At 38.8% G+C, this 23,304-nt stretch overlaps 1 protein-coding gene across 1 annotated transcript in view; it reads left to right on the forward strand.

The window, feature by feature from the left end:
- The window catches only part of rybpb (RING1 and YY1 binding protein b), a 41,076-nt gene that overhangs the window by 12,078 nt on the left and 5,694 nt on the right, over positions 1-23,304 (forward strand). Inside the window, exons 3-4 of the mRNA XM_077198104.1 lie at positions 18,860-19,132; positions 19,216-19,311. Of these exons, the coding sequence (XP_077054219.1) occupies positions 18,860-19,132; positions 19,216-19,311 (369 nt within the window). The remainder of the gene's footprint in view (positions 1-18,859; positions 19,133-19,215; positions 19,312-23,304) is intronic.

Below are 23,304 nucleotides of genomic sequence, written 5' to 3' on the forward strand. Positions count from 1 at the left end.
TGAGTGTTGACAGTAGGGTTGTAATGGTATGGCAGTTTATCACGATATTGACATGTACGATTATCATATCGTGAACATTTGAACATTAACAAAAATTAAACCAGATCTCACCTGTGCATATGTAACTTTTTTTCCCTTGACTGCTTAGACTCCACCCATACCTGTACAGCAGAGAAAATGTCTGAGATAGAGGCTGCGAATTCTAATATCTCTATCCCCCGCCGGAGAAAAAATTGAGTTAAAATCTCCAGTGTGGGAATACTTGGGTATACAATAAATGCAGGGTTGTCCTTGAAGATGGATATCCAGTTGTGTTCAGAAATAGGGCTGGATGATTAATCGAAACCGAAATTCAGAGCCTATAACCGACGTAATTTTACCATGTCGGTTATTTCGTTATTTTAATCCTATTAATATTTCCGCCCACTGTGTGTTAATGTACTTTCCCCTTAAAACATACTACCGCGTAGTCACGTAACTGTCTCCACCCCGTCCAGTCTGTGAGATTGAAGCAACATGAGCCCCTTTCACACAGCGCGTTGATCCCGGGAAATTGCCAGAACAAACACCTTCTGTGTGAACGCAAACACGACCCGGGATTGATGCCAGGTTGGGGACATAGTAACATTGCCGTGTTCAGTCCCGGAACGCCCGCTGTGTGAACAAAAGCCGTAATCAATGCCGTGTCGTAATGATGGCGCTAAGCCGGGATCGTTCGCCAGTGTGAAACGGTTCGTTATGCGCTAGTTTATGATCGAATCAGAGAAAAAAAAATGCACAAGCGTGGTTTCTCGAGAGAAATCGCAGCTCATAAGCAGACTATAGACGCCGCTGGGACATGTCATGTGTCTTTGCGGGTTGTGTGTGTCTGTGTGAACGCACTCTCTTGATTCCGGAAAATCACTGGCAGTGTGAATGAACCAAAGTCAAACGAACCCGGGTCAAATCCCGGGCCACTTTATACGTGTATTTTCCGGAATCTCTGTGTGAAAGGGAACTCAAACACTGAGTCAACTCAGCAACAGGAGCCGCTTGTACCAAAGAAACACGCGGAAAAAAAAGAGAGACTGACAAACGCCCAGCAACACGTGCCTCCACTCCACAAAGCAGGTTTCAATAACACAAGCATTTACAAATGCTACATAATATGAAAAGGATTCGTTTTTTTAGTTTTATACAAGTTATATTTTACTTTTAAGATGGCAATATTTACAATAATTTATTTTGTTTACAAAAAGAAGTATTTTCTACATTTATAGGAAACTTTCTTTTTGCATTAAAACTTAATCACTTTTTTATAAGACGTTTTAATTTCAGGCATTGTATGCTTTGTTTGATTCAATTGTTTGAAATATTTAATAAGTAAGCATTAAAAGCTATCTGTGCGTTTCCTTATTTTAGAATCACAAAGATAGGATTATGCATTCTTTCATTAAAAAAAAAATAACCGTGAACATATTTACAGTATAATCCTTGCCAGTGACACATGAGAAAGAATTTTATTTGAATAATCATTTAATAATCGTAATCGAGGTAACTTGTTCGATTAATCGTGATTATGATTTTAGCCAAAATCGTCCAGCCCTATTCAGAAATGTGGACAAAGAGTGGCAGCAAAAGGAGGAAATACATCGAACATGTTCTCCCATATTCGCGAACACCATCCCTCCCTGCAGATAAAGTTCCATTTATAACTTAAGGCCATATTATTTCCGTGTTGCTGAGGGAATTTACATTATAACGCAGATGTCACATAAAATGCACGATTTGATAGATGGATGAATAAATCTAAAATGTAGCTGTGCAATAAATCAGATCGCTATATGAGTATATACTGTAAATCTATATTCTGCGTGTCTGAGTGAATGAGCAGCGCCATTTCTCCTAGTACATACTCAAGTATGTGTGACGCTCATGGTGTTTGAATTGTCTGCCGTCTCACTCACTGTATGAGGACGCAAACACAAGAAACATATCCAGAGCTGCTCTGAGAGAACTGAATGAGCATTTCATTGTTTCCCCTACAATGTATTCAGTAGCGGCGCAGCGCGGCCGCTGGTTTTTAAGCGCCGCTGCAAAATCACGACATTCACTTCATTCACTTACACACCCAAAAACACTGTCATGGCGACCGGCGGCGCTGCATGCGGTGGCTCTGAATCCCCTTGTTAACAAGGAGGAAAGAGCCACATATGGAAATATTTTCGATTAGTCTAATGTCACGTTGCCACAAGGGGCCGTTCACATAGCACGTTTTTTGCGCGTGCAAATTCATTATTTCAAATGCGGCCGGCGCGCGCGTTTTTTCAAGCGCGCCTCTGTTCATGGTTGCATAGCAACGACAGACGCCACGGGAGAGCAAGCGCTTGTGGAAAGGAGAAAGCGGTACGAACTGCGCTCTCCATGAGGACGAGGAAGTATCACCTACTGCTCATAGTCCTGATAGTTAACGTTAAATCATATTTAATTTTTCAGATGAGTCTACTAAACTTGTTGGTGTCCTTCAGACATCATTCTAATATGATGATACGTGATGCTCTTTTTTTCTTTCTTTTTTTCTTCTTTTTTTTAAAAGATTCTTTGATTTAATAAAAAGTTAAAAACAACATCATGTAATAATATTTCACTATATTAGGCTACTGTTTTTTCTGTATTTTTGATTAAATAAATGCAGGCTAGATGAGCATAAAACTTCTTGCAAAAACAAAAAATACCCCCACAATATCATTCAATTACCAAAGAGCCTTAGAGATCTTCTATAAAAAGCCCAGAAAAATTAAGTGCTCACAGATTGGGTTTGGCCTTTCCCATTAAGATAAAATTTTCAATAAATTTAAAAATAATCTTTTTCTGGGTTGTGCTGTTTCATTTTTCCCCTAAACAATTTCTACCAAGCTGAAAATGAACACAAAAGAAAACATGAACAATCCTGTCTAAAATTATAAAATTAAGGTATCTGTTTGTGACTGCAGTTCAAGGTACGTGCTGCAATAATCATGCCTTGAATCAGTTGATGGTATGTCATATTTGTTTTTCTCAAAATGTCCATTTCTATCGACAAAACTTGCCAGATGTCATGGTTTAAGGGGTTATTTAAAAAAAAATCTTCCAGGGTGCATGCCCCCGGACCCCACCACGCGCGGCTTGGTAACAACCTCGGGCACATAACAGCACCTCTGCTGGAAAAATTTCTAGGGGAAACACTGCATTTCATAATTTTATTTAAAAGAATCATCGTCAAATACACTCTGACTGAAACTCATAGATGTTTAGTACAACCTGTCAAAATAAGTTCGGTTTAGCTTAAAGGGGCATTCGGCAACTCTAGCCATCTCATCGCTGATTTTCACTTTTGTTGTCGTGTGTTTTCTCAACGAGCTACCCCTACAGCTATGAGGCGTATATTTCACAACAATGTCGTAAAAAAACTCACTTGCGGCACCCTCCTCCCCCTTTCTACCGCTGCTCATGTGCATTTGTTATTATCGGAGCCGGCCAACTTTATCGTGTGGAGCTATGTCTACCGAGGTGGGTAATACATCAAACACATTGAGGGCGGCCAGTGTGTTTAAAAGGGGCCGAATGCCCCTTTTAAAGAAATAATTACTAAAATATATTATTACTATTATTATTATTATACAATAGAATGTAGCCAACTTAAAATTATAACAACAACAATAATAATAAAGTTTATGTAAACATTATTTAAGAAATAATATAGTTTTTTTGTCTAAATTTTTATTATTTTAGTTTATAGTTTGTTTGTATTAAATCATAGAATCCAGATAAATTATACCAGACAACCCAGAGTTTCTGAGGAAATAAAAAAAATCTCATACCGTTACAACCCTAGTTGACAGCAGTCCTGACATGCCATTGAGCTCTCGTGGCCGAGTTACAGCTGGCACTGATTCATGGCTCAAACACTCAGCCTGTTTCTGTCTCTCTAAACTGCCCTTGATACAAATCTCCCCTCGTGGCAGGAGATCCACCAAGGGAAGGTTAATCAAATCAATCACAGGCGTGTCTGCCGCTAGACTCCCGGGCTGACCTCAGGTTGGAAGGGATTTCTGGATCCCCCTCAGGAGGTAAACTAAGCCAAGTACCTGTTAAGTGGAGGATCGTGCACTTTTGACAGAACTCCAGTCTGGATTAGAGCAAATTACCCAGTGCTAAAGGTACTACAGTGGATAGACTGAACGAATGGATGCATATATATGTTATTATGGTGTAATGGTTCTCTGTAAAAACAAAACAAAAAACATACCGTTCTCCACCCACGGTTTGGCACACATTTACACCGCGGTTAATCTCAAATCAGAAGATACATCTATAATATGGTTTGGTGAAGAAAAAGAAAAAACACGTACAGAGTTCCGCTAATGTATGTTTCTGTCAATGGATATGTGCCGCATGGGTTTCACGTCAGACTAGCTGTCCAGTCAACTTTTAAGTATGTAAAACTTAGGCCTAATCTGTTGTGGACATCACAATTCCTCATGTTGGTGTGTTGTTGATCTGCATGGCAAGTGAGGGAGATACGCTGCTGATAGAAATGCTGCCTGTTGGCCTGTCACGATAAATAAATAACCGTCTGATCGCGATTACTTTGATCTAACCGCAGTATTTCAGGCAACCACCATTATTGCACTCATTTATATGCCTGCGGCATATAGGGGAGCCATGGACCAAAAGATATAGACAAGCACTAAGTTTTCCTGCAATATTTTCAAAGTCATCTGAAGGCATTTCATAGCTTAGTGTGAGGGACAGAAGTATATTTACATAATTAAATTTAAGTTCACGGAAACTCGTCTTCCCTCTTCTACAGCTGTCAATCATTCTCCATTCAGCATTCAAACAGCTCACCTCGTCCGGTTACGACAGGGTGCACGGTAATACACTCTCCAATATGATATATTCACGTTATAATGCTTGATCTATAGAAAAGTGGCTGTGGATTTGCATAAATTACTTTAATATGCTGGGGTTTGCTGTTTCTAAACGACTTTCTACCGTGAGCCCACATAGCACAAGGACTATGAATTGGCATCAAACGCACAATTACTGGAATTTAAATCTATGAATAACCAAATGATCAATAAACTGTTGGACCGATACACTAGGATTTGTGCGCTCAACATTTCTTCGCTTTGTGCCGTGAACTTTTAAATGCACACTTGCGCTGCGCACTATGACTCCATGTTGCTCTAAGCACATCATTCTGCACCCACGATGCGCATACACACTTTGTGCCGCTTTGTTTTGAAGCATTTAATTTATATTATCACGGTTTTGCGAACCGAAAGATTATTAAAAGCCTGTTTTGTTCTGTCGTATCTATCATATATTGTTGCCCCATTAAAAAGCTGCACAATACAATTCAAATAAGCATATTTTAATTTAATATTATTTGTGTGTGTGTGTGTGTGTGTGTGTGTGTGTGTGTGTGTGTGTGTGTGTGTGTGTGTGTGTGTGTGTGTGTGTGTGTGTGTGTGTGTGTGTGTGTGTGTGTGTGTGTGTGTGTGTGTGTGTGTGTGTGTGTGTGTGTGTGTGTTTGTTTGTTTGTTTGTGTGCTGGCCTAAACACTATCAGAATCACTGACTTGCACTTTAATATATTTTTTCCATGAATGAGTATTAAATTAATATATCTTTTCCATGAATGAGTATTAAATTATTCCCAATAGTCCATTCTCTTAATTTCATAGCTTTTCTCTTGTTGTGCTGCTTCCAGCAGTGTATGTTTATGTTAGAGCTTTTATCCAATTATATTTCTGCCGTCATGTGTTGCCATGGCTAAAAAAATCTGCCTTGATGCCTTCAGAGTCAATAGTGCGGCACCTGTAGCTTACAACGAATGGCAATGAAACTGTTGCTTTAACCAATCAGATAATCAGTCAGATTTAATCAGCCAATCAGATTTCGCTTTGACTGCACTGGAGCCATCTGGCAGGCGTACAATAACGTCAGCATTTTCACATGCTTTGATTGGATGGTCAGAGTGCGTACTTTTACTGGTAGTCAAAGCTAGCAAACTGCATAAACTAAAATATATTCCTGTAGATTTAATAGTTTTTCAACCCACAAATTAATATTTCTTTCCCTCCTCGACCCCCGGCAGGTTCATACGTACTGGAAAAAATCCCTTATTCAGCCATATCCAGCTTAACGCAGAGTCACGGCACACTGTTCGATCTGTCCGGGTAAAAACAGAACTGACTGTATTGTATACCAGGTATGATTTTGAAGGCAAAAGTCCCGCTGATCTCATTGATTTCGTTCAAAACTTTGTGTGAGAGCATGGGTCACCTATACACATCGTCATGTGTTGTGGTGGCTTTCCCTGTGTCCACTGCTTCTGTCGAGTGGACACTCTCAGCCCTAAAGCGAAGTAAAACTTATGCCAGAACTACGAGACAGACTCTACTTTCAGCATTAGCCTCGATGGCGATAGAAATGGTTGTTGGGACTGAAACGCACAGATAACCTGTACAACTGAGTAATTTAAGTCTTTTTTTTTTAGGCAAGAAATTAGGATGGATTTTGTGAAAAAAAAACACTAACGCACAAGCCGAACTCACTCGCTCCTTTCTCTCTACCGGCCTTTTCCGAACTGACCGCATTAACACATTAACTGCCGGTGCAACATAAAAACAATAATTTCACAACAATTATAGAGAGTCTGTGCGCTGCTACACTAAGTTATTAATTCAGGTTGGACACCACTGAAGGCCTAGGTGTGAAATGCACGGCCCGCCACTGATATTCTTTAGATTCATATAGCCTATAAATATAAAAATTGTTAAATGTATAAGAGTACTAATAGTAATTCAACCCTCTACAATGCGAGTAAATTTCACTCTGGGCAACTAAATGTCTAGGCATAAGAAAAAAATTAGATTGGTTCCGGTTTCCGACCGACCCTGTCAATTTATGTGCGACCCAAATTTATTTTATGAGCTTGGGGAAGAGATAATACAAATTAAATAAATACACAAATAAAAAACTTTGAGGCGAACTATAATTTATGTTTTTGTACAGCACCGTATTTGTATAGCCTGTTGTCCTCCAGCAATGCTAACAAACGAGGCAGCCACGGGCGTTCACACATCGTTGTTGTCATATAGATGCACTGCTGCAGGCGAAAGTATAGGCTTCACCGTCTCAAAACTAAGCCCTGTCTTGCTCTCTCTCCCTCGCACATATTAATCAAAATAAATCGACACGATGGCAAGGTCGGAAGACTAAAGTTTCATGTAGAGCATTCGGAGATTTCTTTTTTCCTGAATTACCGCTGGAATTGTGCTAAAATACGTTGCCTTATCTTCTCTGAAAAGCGTTCCACACATTCAGCTAACATATAAACCACACTTTAAATAAACGAAAAAACTATCCAGTGATGAAATGTTTTCTGTGATGACACTAATCTTGTGGGATGTCCTAACCGCCGGGATAATCACACAACGCGCACACGTCCGATAAGGCTTCGTCCAATTCGCGAACTAATGACTCATTTGAACCGATTCGTTTTAATGAATGGTTAAAACAACTGATCTTTCCAACACTGAACTCACGAGACGTCTGACGTCCCGTTTGCCCCCGCGCACACATTTAAAATCAGCGTGTGTGTGTAACATGCTGGGACACACAAGGTTGTAGAGTACATGCTACAGGTAGGCTATGTTATGAAAAAATAGAGTAGCTTTTCCATCGCTACTGTAAATAAAAATTAAAAAAATAATAATAATAATTTCCTTCCTATCCCTTGCTGTCACTGGACAAAAAAAAAAAAAAAAGTCCCTACCGACCCATGACCTCAACTGACAACCAACCAGAACCAAACTTTTTTTTTTTGCCCTATCATTGGCTAATAAATTCTTAGACTTTACTAGCCAGTGCGTGTTAGATGCCTAGTATAAGTTTAGCATAGATATATTTTCACTCGTTGAACACACTGTGAGAGTTTCGCTCTCCGTCAAGCGATCTGTACCTGTATTTGACATACCGTAAACTCTAGTGTGAAGGCGCACGACGTCGCGTTTCTCTCACACACGAGAGACAGCGAGAGTCTTACATAACACGCAAAATCGGCGCGCTACATGTAAACTATATTCTTGTTTGTATTTTTCTGTCAAAATAAGAGTTCATCTGCAATTATTCAGCTCTTAAAGGGGTCATATAATTCCATTCTCATACAAGTTAATTTGATTCTTTAGGGTCTAAATGAAAAGTTTGTAATATACTTTAATTAAAAAATTTTGTTAGTATTGTAAGAAAACACAAATTTTACCTGGTCAAAAATAGCTCTGTTTTCAACACGCCATTTCAGTGCATATTCCTTTAAATGATAATGAGCTTCGCTCACTCCACCCCTCTGTTCTGCGGGCGTTCATAACAGCGTTATGACCACACCGCACGTGGAGTGTTTCCTTGACAGCAGTTGAGGGTATAGGAAAAAATTGGCAGCGGGAGTCTCTGAGGAGGACACATCTGTGCAACCTTATCAGTTTGAACCGGAGTCGGAACAAGATGACGGCCTGAAGAAGTTCGACAATTAAGGCTCGAACATGACGTTTCTGAATGGTTGGTTATTATATTGTCACTTTGATCTATCTTTGTGTACTGGCAGGGTAGAGTAACTTATTGAGATGTACGAACGCTATGTGTTTACTGATGTAAGTTATACATACTCAGTTTGTAATAACACAATAACCATAACGCGTTGTTCATTATAAACGTGGGATTATGAATTCTATTGAGAACGTCGTACATAGAAAACATGCCGTATGTACCCTGAGTGTAAACCCTTAGCCGCATTCATCGTGAAGCGATTTGCAAAGATTAATATAAAGGTTAATACAATTTTACACTTACTTTTTCTGGAGGTTCAGCAGGGAGATTAGAATAGTTGGTAACGATTCTTTTTTCAGGAGCAGCTTCTTATCAAAATCAGCTTTATAAGTTACTTCCTTCGTTAATAAAGCAGTCTGGTGAGAAAAGATTTGTGAATCGCGCAAACATGAAAGCATTGACGTTGCTCGTGGGGAATATTCCCTTCGAAAACAAAACTCAGCCACTGTGTCTTCAGCGGTTCGGATTTAGGAACATCAAAATTACTGCTGTGTTCGTTATTACACCCAAGAACAGAACACCACAATCGCTTAGACGCCATTCTGATCCAGCGTATCAACAATGACGGACTATGATGACTGACAGCACGCTCAGGGCAGGGATCTGTTGAAACGCTGCTGTCAATCAACAATCGTGGGATGGGCGTCCGATTTAGTGACATCACAAAATCGAACGGCTCAATTTGAGGCTGGGGAAAACATATAAGGAGATTAAAACAAAAACACTGGATAGATTTTTATCATTATATGATGGTTGTGTATAGGCAGTGCCAACACACATTTCAGTACAATCAACTTGAAAAAGTGCATGTACCATTATATGACCCCTTTAAGAACAAGCAGAAAATATGCTGGTTTCTCCGGGAGTGGGCAGAACTAGGCTAATGCACAAACGGCATTGGATGGTGCTCATCCCAGTTTTAATTTCAGCAAATCAGTTTGAGCGAATGCTGACAACGTGATTGTAGCAATGTTCAGGGAAGAAGGAGAGGGGAACCGGCGAACAATCAAAGAAACTTTATTTAAAATAAAGCAAACAAACCAAAATACCACCAGCAGCCCCTCGCGGACGACTGCTGGCTACCGAAAATAAACATAAAGAACTGCCAGCAGCCCCTCGCGGACGACTGCTGGCTAAAATAAAATACAAAAACCAAACACAACTAAAATACAGGCCTTTTCCTCTCTCGATCATCAACGTCGTAGCTCCTCCTTTATGCTTCCGCTCCTCCGTGAGAGATGCGAGACCGTTGTGCTTCACAGGTGTTGCTCATTAGCAATCGCACCACCAGCCTCGCGCCGTTCTCTCACGTCCCTCGGCCGTCCTGTTCGCCACATACCCCCATCGCCCCTCACAGGCCCGGGGGGTACCCACAAGTACCCACGAAAATAACATAGGGTAGTATTTTAGTCCTGACTAAATTAAATACATCGACTATAAATCCAGATTCCTTATAATTAAAGCTATCTTTTGTTGTTTTGACAACAATATTAATCACAGACACATATGGCTGCTGTCACTTTAAGAGCTAGTGCACGGATCCTGTTTTCATTATACTGTCACATGCATTTTATGCTTATTTAAGGCATAACCGACTCTGTTGGATACCCACCAAGACATCATTTTGCTTGTTTTTGTCTGTAAACGTGATATAATCCGTGAAAAAGAACTTTTGTTACTCACAGGCTATTTGTGAGGCGGCTTTACTCTATGTATGAATGCAGAGAAAACCATCTGTCAGAGAGCGTGCGAGTACTGAATAGTTTAAAATCGCTTGAATGTTTAGCGTGGTAAGACTTAAAAAGACGAGCGAATGGTAAACTTAAGTGACAATGTAATGCTCGCCCGAATATGCCAGTGAATATTCCGTCATGTCCCAACTCCTAAAAGCGTGAGTATAGTATCGCCATCTTCTTGGGCAGACGGCAGGAGTCCCCCGCTCCCTGCTCCTCCCGTTCACTGGTGGACGACAGCAGGCTCCGGCCCGCGGCGAGCGGCGGCGACTCCTCTCCCTCCCGGATGGCAGCCGCCCCTCCAATACCCAGGCGGCCGCAGCGAGCTCGACCTTCCCACCGGCAACTCACTCCAGCGCACCGCTTCGAGCGTCCATGGCTGCGAGTCCCCCACTCCCTGCTCCTCCCCTCGTTCGGCGGATGGCAGCAGGCTCCGGCCCACGGCGAGCGTCGGCGATTCGCGCACCATGCTCGATGGCACCGCGGATTCCCCACACAACGGGGACTCTCTGACAGTGCGTTCCTCCCTCTTCCCGGTTTTCGGCATCAGTGTAGCAATGTTCAGGGAAGAAGGAGGCGGGAACCGACGAACAATCAAAGAAACTTTTATTTAAAATAAAACAAACAAACCGATACCGATCCCGACACCGATGCTTAATATACTTAATATAAGACAAAGATAATTACAAACAAAATGGAGCAGTCTGATGCAGCCCACAATCTTAAATTAAACATTGTCCAATAGTAAACTTTGGAGGACAACATAAACATTTAATCACCTGAAATAGAGAAGTCTGATGAAACTTAAACCTTGTCCAATACAAGTCTGAGCAGGACAAAAATTAAATAAATAATTTAAACTCCTAAAAGAACAAATTGAAGCAGTTTGATGCTACTCATTAGAAGGGATGGGCATTTCAAGGAAAAATGATATTCGAAGATAGCTGGTTATTATTCGAAAATCGCACCCCTCCCCCATATGCACGCCCACATGCATGTATAGGCCACACACGAGAAAAGCGGAGTGGTCTGATGTTTAAATATAACTTAAAAACGTAAATATTTCATATTTGTTTTATATAACGTTATTTTTTTTATTTCATCTATGTTGGTTATATGAAAAAGGAACCGCATGAGATGGCTAAGATAGGATCATAAGATGTCCAATATATCAGGAAACATTTGGAGTGAGTCAGACATGATTTTGACCACTTAATTAAGTTTTGTTTTGCAGAAAGCCATTCTTTAAAGTGAATTTCGATTTTGTAAACATTGTATCTTAATTTCAATCAATGTTTCATCAATATGCGGAATATAGGCAATATTACGATAACGCTCATTATGGTTTAGTATTTTCTCCCATATAAATTTAAGTAATTAAATTAATATATGTGATTAGACTAATGGCTTAAATGAACTACTACTAGTCAACTAGAAAAACTTTAGTCTTGCACGGGCAGCCCAATTTATTTCACATATTTCCTAACCAGCGTGTCACTGAGGCGTTCTGAGCGGGCGGAGCTGTGTGGACTGAGCGAGCGAAGCGCCTACTCTTCAGAAAGCCGATCTCTCTGGAGGACAATGCTGCTCCACATGAGATTACTTTGAAACATACATGGCACATAGCTCATTTTTTTCATTGTTTCTCGACACATCATAGTAATTCCACACCGGTGATGACATGACTGCCCAATCATTTAAATTCCCACGCATCATGTACCTTCTCACGTTTTGACGTAATCAAATTGTGATCGGTTTGTGAGATCCGCCAAGTTTAGTGAGTACGGACGAATCATAAAATGTGAATATCGGCCGATGCCGATCGATCGGAGCATCACTAAGCGACACTGTTATACAGCGCTGAGAGATCCAGTAAACAAAGCATTTGAATTCGCCACTGAAGTAATAACATGACTGCGAGATCTAGTGAGAAGCATTACAATTTCTCCCGTTATTAACGGATCAAACAGCGCTGACGTGGAAACCAGGAGAAACATTGTTCCATGAATGAACTAGTTATAGGTTTTAAGTCCACAGATCAGCAACAATCACCATGGATTTACTGTAGTAACACTCACTGTAACCATGGAAGATTGGCAGAAATAGTAAAATGCTTTGAAGTACATCACACATCTTTTCCAGCACTTCAGAACTCAAATATTATCTTTGAGTATATTATATTTAAATGTTATTTTTAATGTGATGACCAAAACATTATTTGTTCATCCTTCAAGATTACCCCCATTTATAAAACTAAAAGTTTCAAGATGTAGGAAAACTCACACTTATTAAAAAAATATGTTTTCTTTTAATAAATAGGAAGTTTCTCTGGCATTTTTCTTTTCTGCTGTATTGTATCGAACCGAACCGAGTCGTGACACCACTGTATCGTATCAAACCGAACCGTGAATTTTGTGAACTGTTACACCCCTAATACATGCATGTATGAATGTATGTATGTATGCATGCATGCATGTATGTTTAGATTTGATAAAAATATATGTGCTGATTTTTTCAAGAATTACTTTTTTATTGCTGATTTATACACTCACTAAGTTTAATAAAAAATGGCCATAGCTTATGATTATATATTTTTATTAACATGTTTTCTCTATAATGAAGTAGTGTGTATTTAGTGGATTCTGGATTGTGTTAAACAAATAAAAAAGTGACCATTAATTCATACTGTATATGAATGATACATTTTATGGTTTTTTCTGTGATTGGCCAGTTTGTGATTGGCCTGTAATGTTATGCTGCAAAATTATAATTTACAAAGGATTAAATTTATCAGACTTATTTAATGAATGGAGTATACAAAAAAATTATGACAAAGCCCTAAAACAGACTAATTAATCGGCATAATCGTCAAAGCCATAAAACAGACAATTAATCACCATAAAACAGACAATTAATCGCCATAACCACAATAATTTTTTAGACAGTTAATCCTCAGCCAAATTTCATAATCATGACAGTCCTAGCTGCCTGCATCATAAACATCTCTTGTCTGGGAACATTCTGGCTTCCCAATTCATTATAATTGTGATGGTCAAAAAATGTATACACTTTGTAAACTTTGTTCAATGCGAGTGCCGTATGCTTAAGACCAGGGGTCTTCAACAAGTCGCTCGCGAGCTACCAGTTGCTCGCGAGCTACCAGTCGCTCGTGGCATGATTTGAGGTAGCTTGCAAAGGGGCCGTTCACATATCGCGTCTTTTGCGCGCTCAAGTTTATTTCAAATGTAGGAAGCTCATAATTGAAGCGACACGCTCATTTTTGCCAGGCTGAGAGAGATGAAAAAATCCATTAGCTACTAAAACTTCTGTCATTGTTGAGAGAACAGTGCGTGGTTGCATAGCAACGACAGACGCCATGGGAAAATCTGACCTAATTTTACTATTATTAATAAAAGATAAGCTAATGTGCATTGTAAACGTCAGTAATTTATCTTTTTTGACTCCTTCTTTTTATAAATATGATTTAAAGGCTAAAATATGCAAGGTTACTTTTTATAAATCTTTTTTGTCAAAACTTTATTTGAACTTGTAGGCTACATGTTAGTAGATAACATGTCGCAAGACATCTGGCCATCATTTTTAATGTTGTTATTTTAATGTTTATGTTAAAGTGCATATTAATGCTAATTATATTTGTTATTTGCTGGTTTTCGACATAAAACTTGGTGAATTGATTTTATTGTGTAGTATTAGTACTTTTTGAACAGGATTCTGTTTGATCATTTTGGTCACTATAATCATGAAATGCCAAATTTTCATGCCATTTCATCTCTAGTTATATAAAATACACTATAAAATCAACTATAATTATGTGTTTGTACAGTAGGCTTTAATATGCAAAGTACAATTATCTTTAAAAAAATTAACCTCTGATTCTGTTCTTTTCTCTGACATTTAAGGGTGATATAGGCCTACAAAAACTCTTAGGTCTAAAACAGTTTAGATAATTTATTAATATGAGAGTTATGAGACATTATTTAAGAGATTTAAGTATTGTAAAGCTCACATAGCTCTCGGCCACTGTCTTTTTTAAAAAGTAGCTCTCAAATGAAAAAAGGTTGGAGACCCCTGCTTAAGGCAATTCATGTAATATGACCAGTCGTGTATGTGTCATCAACCAGGTGTTGATAGTGCGCATGCGCAGATGAGACCAAAACAGCACACATTGCACACTCGGTGCTAATTCGGACAGAATCAAAACACTAACGAAAGCGCTGGGTAGGGCTTCATAAGCATGAAAGACAGTTGACGGAAATGTGCGTGTTTTTAAGGCTTGCCAATTTAAACAAGCGCACGAAGATGCGCATGACAACTTGTGCTGTGTGAAGTTTTCTGAGTGCACATCTGAAGCATGTAGGCATGTCTTAGTATCTTTGTCAAAAATATTGATATTTCAATATGTATTGATACTAAAATATCTGAAACGGTTCCAATACTCCTTTTCGGCAATATCGATACACTGATACCAGCGGCACGGCTTAATTTCGGCGCGTGGTTACAGGTATTGTGCGTAATTTTTCAGTCCCGTCCCATTTACTCAATGTCCGTCTTGTCCAGTGTTCAAGTAAATACAGTCAGTTTTGGAACGGAAATAGTTGAGAGAAAATGCATGTGGTGTAACAGTAAATTCGATTATAGAAGATCATAACACAGTGTTAATCATACTCTGCAATGCATATGTTGCCTTTAATAGCATTAATGTAAAAAGATAAATAATAACTCTTAAAATTGTTTGCTTTTCCTTAGTTATTCTGCAGTGTATTAGTTCCTGATCTCTCTTTTTTCTTCCATTGGCCAGCACAGACCTGATGCATACTATTCCCACATGGTCTAGAAGATGCTCTTCAGTATCATTTGCCAGTGGGCCCTAAAGCTCATCTAATTCCTTGCAGAGGTTGTATTGATTGGAGTTGTGCTGGCCTTTTGAACATGATTCCCCATTATGAGGGATTGATTGGCTTCACATTGGCTGGTCTCTGTGAAAAAGGCGTCTATCACATCAGTCATAGGGTGTGAAAGAACCACCGCTATCTAAGGGCCACATGTTTTCTTCAAACCACTAGTAGACAGCTGTTAGTTTTATCCGGGGTTATATATTGGTTTGAGTTGAAGGGCATCAACAGGACCATTAGGTCTTGGGATCACTGCAACTGCTTTTATCAGTGCTTCAGTTGCATTCTGCCTTGTTTATTATTCTGTGACGTCTTACACTCCTAACCAGACACAACATTACATGATTCTAGTGATAACCTTTTGCGACGAATGTTGTGCAGCTCAACAGTCATAGCCAGTCAGTGCAATGTGTGGATGAGTTGTTATTATGCATGCTTTCTTGCAGTCATAAATGTCCTCTACACAAATATGTGAACACAATGATTCAGTCTCGATTTTACATTCCAAAAGTATTCTCGGGTTTATTTTCTGTGGTTACCTTCCGTGGGAACACATGTTAAGCGGGACAGTACAATACATTGGCTAAGCCTTCATGTTTGTGCATTTAAGTGAGTATATTGAGTATGTCTGGCCTTAATCTTTCATTCATGAGTTTTAAGAATCTAACCGCCATCTAAACAGCTAAACATTCCCAACTGCGACTGATCTGAAATATTGAGGTGAAGAGGACTCCCGAGTCTAAATGTTTAGACAAAGCAAAAAAAAAAAAACACTTGTGGGCTTCAGCTTCAGCCCCATGATCAGTTGAAATCCTCTGTTACCCCCAGCTGCTGCCAGATGTTGGCCATTATGCTTGAGGAACGTGAGTTGGCTCGGGCTGCATGGCGCGCTGCCTCAGATCTAAGACAGCCCCTTGGCTTTTAATTAACTCAACACCGCGCCGAGGAGAGAGAGCCTCCAGCTTTCCATCGTTACAGAATGTGTGTGCGCACAGAAGCAAAAAGGTTTCCTCACCCATATAGATACTATTCTTTTGTAAAGAAATTCATATTCTCAGATTTATAAATCACTTCTTACCTGGTAACTTTTAAACCTGGTATATTCATGATGCACATGAGAACAGATGAATATTGTGCAGTTTCAGGCTTGCACTTTTTGTAAATTAAGTTCTTGTGTTTGAACATTCAAGCACATAACGTAAGTCTGAGAGCAAGACATTATATAATATCTGATTTCACTAAATAACTTATGTTTGGATCTACTCCTCAGACAAAGCTATTGTAGGCCTATGTTTATATAAGACTTGAGATCAAGTCGTATGGACTATTTTTATGGCTCTCTTATGGTACTTTTTTTTTTTTTTGAGCGCCCAGATATTCTGCTTTTGTGAATAATATTAATAGTGTTTTTGACCATCATTTTTTAATAATCTTTTCCCACTCTGTGCTACTTTTTATATACCCAAAGTTTTGATATAGCTTGTTTGTTTGAGAGAACAGCCAGAATGAAAACCACTTTCTATCCGGTTTGTGACAAATGGGGCCAAACCTTATAGCTAGCTAATCTGATTAGTCCCCATGACAATGACATGCTGCAAATGTCCCACCCTATGATCCTCACAGTCATTTATTAGAGTAGAGTAATGAGATTACACATTCAGCAGACCCACACAGCTGGCGATGGGCTGTCATCACATTCGGGGACCAGTGAAAGGGTTTTAGTCACAGAAATCCCTGCAGGGGGCATTACCTGGCTAGGTATGCCTTAAAGTCTTCACAATTCGCTGAATCTGTGCTTTAAAATGGTTTTGTGTAAACACTGACTGAGGTGGATTACATCCAGACATGTGATGGAGAGGAGACTTTTTGATGCTGTACATTGCTGTACAATGAATTTCTGGTCAAATGTTATTAACATGATTCTGTATATTTGCTCCAAAGAGCGTTTTTAATAAATATAAATAAAACTAAACTTAGAACTTATAAATAACTTATCTATAGTTATGCAATATTTCAACTCTGTCATATTATATACATAATTAAATAATTATTAAAAATGATTTGGTATTATACTCATTATAAAATGATTTTATTTCTATATACACACACACACACAGGGCTTGACATTAAGCCTTTTCATGTGTTTCAAGTAAATTTGTCAATCACTTGTCCGAGTAAAAAAAGTTGCTTGTCCGAGGAAAAAAAAAAAGTATTGTAAATATAATTTATTCTGAAGCAATATCCTCATCAGTGTTCAATCAGCTTATATATTTAAATCTGCATATTGTCATATCTGCACCTTTAAAGGGCATTTCCCTCCCTAATCTTATTAAATGTATGCTTCATCTTTCATTTCAAATTCCTAAATTTGATGAATAAATTTAATATTTAAAAATAAGAAGACACTATAGGGCTGTTACCCTAGGTTGGGCTGATCAAATTAAATAATTTACACTGAAAAATTACAACTGCATTAAATAATGTTATGAGATTGTTTTAAATATTTTTGAATATACAAATAATAAATGTTGGAAAGAATGATACTTTTAAACATAACACTAAACCGCCAGTGGGTGGTGGGAGGCGAATTTTAATGAGCGAGTCAATGAGTCATTCATTCAAACGATTTGTTCGAACTGCTTTTTATCATTCAAGAATGAGGCATTTGTTTATGAATGGACCATTGAATCTTTGACTCAACCGATTCATTCAAAATGCTGAATCATTCAGTGTTGCTGTCAGATGCGCGTTCTGTTGTGATCTATGTTTGGAACTATTTGCTGCTAAAACAGAACAAAAACACTCAATATTGTGTCTAAAATGTAAGTGACTTAATTTGAACTGTTTATTGAACTGTGGTATGAAATCATGTCACATTTTCAATCGTGATGGTATTCAAGAAAACAACACTCGTCTTGTGAGGTTACTTAACTATCATATGTTAAAAATATAAAAACTCCACATTTAGAATTTTTATCAGCAGTATGTTGTTAACTTGAGTTTCTTTGTTTCTATTTCTCCTCGAGCCTCAACAGCGCAACCTTGTTACCGTCAGTAATAGCCTACATTTATTATCCACTATCAATCGTAACTTACAATAAATGTAATAAAACCAAAACCATTCTCTCGTTTTGGTGATACCCTACTAAAATTTTTTGTTATTGACGTAACAATTATGCTACTTGTCCGGTCAGCCAAGTAAATTCTCTTTTACTTGTCCCTTAAAAAAATCCACTTGTCGCGGACAAGCTTTAATGTCGAGCCCTGATATAGCCTGATATAGCCTATATCCTGATTGAGTGCATTTCACCTCAAATTTCTGTTGTAAGTGTATCTAAATGCAATGGGTTTTTCCCCCGAAACCTGAGGGACAAAACAAGGTTATTTTCTGTGGTAATCAAATGCAGAGATGTTTGAGCTTGTGTTGAACCAAGAACATTCATTTGAAAAGGACATTATATTACTTTAAAATAGATATTGAACTTGTACTTGTCGATAACCTAAAGGCTCACCAGATGAGTGAAGTTTACTCTATTGGTTTGTGCCACTCTGATACTATTTACTCTGTTTGGCCCCACAGGAAACCCCGGATAAACTCCCAACTGGTGGCACAGCAGGTGGCCCAGCAGTATGCTACCCCTCCTCCCCCAAAGAAAGAGAAGAAGGAAAAGCCAGAGAGGCTTGAGAAAGATCGGGCCGAGGGGGAGCGTCCCGACAGAAATACACCCGACATCGAACGCACAGACACGGACAAGGACAAATGCGAGAAGGATCAACCTGACAAAGAGAAGAAGGACCGGGAGAAAGAAATTACCCCAGCCATCACCAAGAAACCCAACAGCAAAAAGAACAAGTCCGTTAATCACCAATAAGAATTTGAGAAACATCTGATTTATGCTTTATGGCATTTGTAATCAAAAGACTTTCTCTTTACAGACCCAAGTCAGACAGCCATCAAAGCCCACCCAGTGAGCAAAACAGCATTCAATCTGGCAAATCCACAACCAAAACTAAGAACTCTCACATCTCCAGGTATCTAACCTAAATTTTTGTATTTATTCCTTTTTTTTTTCTTTTTCTTTTTTTTAAGCAGTGACAGGATCAGCAGTCAATCAGTCTGTCTGCCTACTAGGGATATGACAGTAAAGATATTTTTAGTTCATTCCTATGGAAAAATGCTCGCTCTGCTCCGCACCTTTATGAATGTACTTTTTACATTTTACTCTGTTTTGCTCGCTCCACACCCGCTTACACGTGCGGCCGTGAGCATTTTAGTTTCTCTTTCAAATTAGCGGCAATTTGGGGACGGGTTGCTTGAATGGTGAGTTCATTAGCCTATTACTCTTAATGAAAAACACAACAACAACAAAAGTGATGGGCAAGTGATGTAACCGGTGTTTCTTCTGAGCACCAGTAACACAGTCAACACTGACTATCGTAGCAAGCCTACTGCCTATTTTCCTTGCCTACCAATAAAACAAAATGCCAGTACTTTTTACTAGGTATGTAACGATACACTTGCAACCGGTTGAAAATCGATAAAAATGTGTGACGATTCAAGTCGGTTGAAATGTTAAAACGAATCGCGATACACGTTTTAAGCAGGGGCGTTTACTGTAGCCTACTGTGAAGTTGTGAACCTCGCTTTACAGGCACAATAGCAGCAAGCACACACTGGCGTGAAGCTAGCGAGTGTTTTCACTTCATTCATGGAACTTGAGCTTGTGTGAGCCAAGCTCAACTTCTATAGGAATGGACTGAAAACGCTCGGTTTGCTCCGCTCGCGCCGCGCTAGTGTGTGCCTCACTGGTGTGCACGCGCCGTCAAACACATGACGACGGCAAGCGTAGATATTGACTCATCAAATCGGAGGTGTGGCGGCATTTTGACTTTCCGTAGACTAATAATAATAATCATCACCACCTTGAGAAGCACAAGCCACCTCCGTTTTCATGTAAAAGGCATTAATACGACAAGTGCGAGAGCCACGGAGATCACAAGGTGCATTAGTGTTTCCGTGGCAACCAGGTGTTGTATTTATTTTACATCTCTTTCTCTAAATGTGTACATGGATATATTTTTTTTATATATATAGAATTTATTGATGGTTATGGCATATTTTTCTATATGTGTTTTTTTTTTTTCACTCTTGCTAGTGTAATGTTACAAATTATAACAAAATTAAAACCCATCTAAATGTGGTACTAATTTTACATAGTCTTTTACTTAGTGTGGGAAGGTACAAGTGTCCACCCTCTTGACCAGACAGACAGACAGAGTTGAAACAACCTTGAAGGGATTTTTTTAAAAATTTTAATGTAGTTTTTTTTATTTGACAAATATATTTCAAAATGAAAAAGAAATGTGCAGCATTTTGTCTGAGAAATAATAAAAGGGACACTTTTTCATTTATAATTTCTTAAATTAATCATTTGTTAAAAAAATCGTGAGAAAATCGTATCGTGAAACCAGTATCGTGAATCGTATCGCATCGTGAGTTGAGTGAATCGTTACATCCCTACTTTTTACACACTCCTGCTGTTTATTAGATAGTCTATCAACTTTGTTTAACATACACTACTTTTCAAAAACATAAATCTGCCAATGCATTTGACAGTACAGTAAAAAAATTATTGGTAAAATACTGGCAGCAGAGTCGCCAGCAATTACTGTAATTATATGGTATGAATGCTGTGAAATTGCTTTACAGCTTATTGTAAAAACAAAATCCAGTATTTGTTTATTTTACAGTAAAATACTGGCAGCAGAGATGCCTGCAATATACTGTAATTCTACCGTATTAACTAAAAATACATGCAGTACATTTCTGTGATTTTTTTTTAATTTATTACACGCTCTAAAAAATGGTGAGATAAAAACAACCCAAATGTGTCATTTTTGGGAACCTCAAAATAGGTTGGGAATTAAAATCACACAGGTAATTACTACAGTAATAGGCTAATAAAAAGGTGAACATTTATTTACAAGCAAGAACACTCAAAATGGACAAAAATATAGTAAAAGCAATGTGAACGTTTGTAAGAAAAAGTGGAGAAAAAACTCACACTTTTGTATAGCTTATACAGTTAAATGAAATTCGGTTTTAAAAGCATGACCAATTTTGACCGGTTATTTCATTTTTTTTCTTTTTTTTCGCCAACAAGCACTAGATGACTAAAACCACCAGGCTGAGTGCCACTAAGAAATACACAGTCTGAAAGCCTTAATAAACACTGACATTTGGGAATTCATTGTTTTTCAGTAAATCGACAGGATTTTACCCTCTCTATTTAAGGCGTTTATAATCGCTCACTTGTACGCACACTCGAACGTTATTCCGGCTTGTTCAGTTCCAGCTCATCAGTCACCTTTCGAGTGATTTGGATGTGAGAGAAAATATTCTGACCACCTCCAGTTTTAAAAGGATGTGCTCCTCGCTGCAGTCAGTTTCAAAGTTCTCTCTTACGAGATTCAAAGTGTCATAATTGGCGCAAACACGAACAAGTTAGTTTCAGGCATCGCTTTTTCAGTTTAAGTTCTTCCTGCTCACCACAGTCACCGGTCCAGTTTTAAAAGAACGCACTCCTTGCTGCAGTCCGTTTCAAAGTACCCTCTCCTTTCCGCTTCGTTTAGTTTTCACCACGATCACAGATAGGAGGACTTACTCGTACTCAAACTCCTGTGAAACACCCGTTCAGCGCCATTATGCTAATACTTCAAAAATGCAAGAGCCCACAATGCATTGGGCACTACAGTACAAAGCCATAATACATAAATACAGTAGATTAATATTGAAAATGAGCTGTAAATTAACAGCAGTTGCTTACCGTGAAGAATATTTCCCAGAATGCATTGTTTTTTACAGCACATTACCATTTTAATGGAAAACGGTACGTTACTGTCAGAATTTGGCCATTTTTTACAGCAATTTTGAAAGTAATATTTTCTGTTCTTTTTTAACCATATTCATCAAAGAATCCTGGAGAAAAGACTATTGGCGGTCCAAATAAACTGCTTGTACAGGTGCCTGCATCCTGCCCCTCAGCAATGCTCACATAGTCTGGAAAGGCGAAGACACTTCTATTAGCACTAGACACTGCCATACAATTTCAGAAGCATGCTTAATGCTGCTGTTTAAAAGCCCAAATAATGGTAGTGTAATAATAAAAACTGATCTGACTTGAGAATGTGTTGTAAGTCACTCTGACAGTGAACAAAGCTGGCAGTCAGCAGCGACGAAAATCACTCTAGAAACTGCTCTGATTCACAAATGCCTTCTCTCTCTCTCTCTCTATCTCTCTCTCTCTCTCTCCCTCTCTCTCTCCCTCTCTCTACCTCTCTCTCTCTCTCTACCTCTCTCTCTCTCTCTACCTCTCTCTACCTCTCTCTCTCTCTCTGTCTCAACCCCTTTCTCTCTGAATGAGCGAGTCGTAGGCTGATCTTAAATGAGCAGCACAGCTTTACTCCCACACGCCCTGTTGGCTGCCGTCCCACCATTCTGTTTCTGTCTGCTTCTGCCAGCAGAGCTCATTGTGTCACCTTGTCTTGGAGGCATACTAACAACTGAGGCTAATGCCAATCAATGAGATTTAGCTTTGTGCTTTTGCTATGCACACAACCCAGGAAATATGTCTCCATTTTTTGAAAGATTTTATGTTTGGCTTTTTGTGTAAATGTCAGTTTTGGTGATGTTTAACTTTTGAAATGTCTGCTGTTTAGTGTTAGTCTTGCTGATCTCTGTTTATATTTGTCTACTGTGAGCAGACGAATGTTTAGGAAATGTGAACCTGGTCTTATTTTCTCTCAAAACCCATCTTTTGACCATACATTTCTGCATTCCAAGCAATGTTTAGGGATTTTTACTTCTAAATGTTAGCGTTAGTCAGAGAGTAACATTTTAGTTACTTCTGTCTTTTGCATTAAAAGCTGTGTGGGTGGACTGTTTTTACTGTGGACAAGTGTTTTTGACCCCTCGACGTGGTTTGCATGAAACAACCATCCTTTTCTGCATTTAACTAAAAATCA

This window comes from Siphateles boraxobius, unplaced genomic scaffold (genome assembly GCF_051911475.1).
Source record: "Siphateles boraxobius isolate OS27281-9 unplaced genomic scaffold, OSU_SipBor_1 41, whole genome shotgun sequence".
Taxonomy (NCBI): domain Eukaryota; kingdom Metazoa; phylum Chordata; class Actinopteri; order Cypriniformes; family Leuciscidae; genus Siphateles; species Siphateles boraxobius.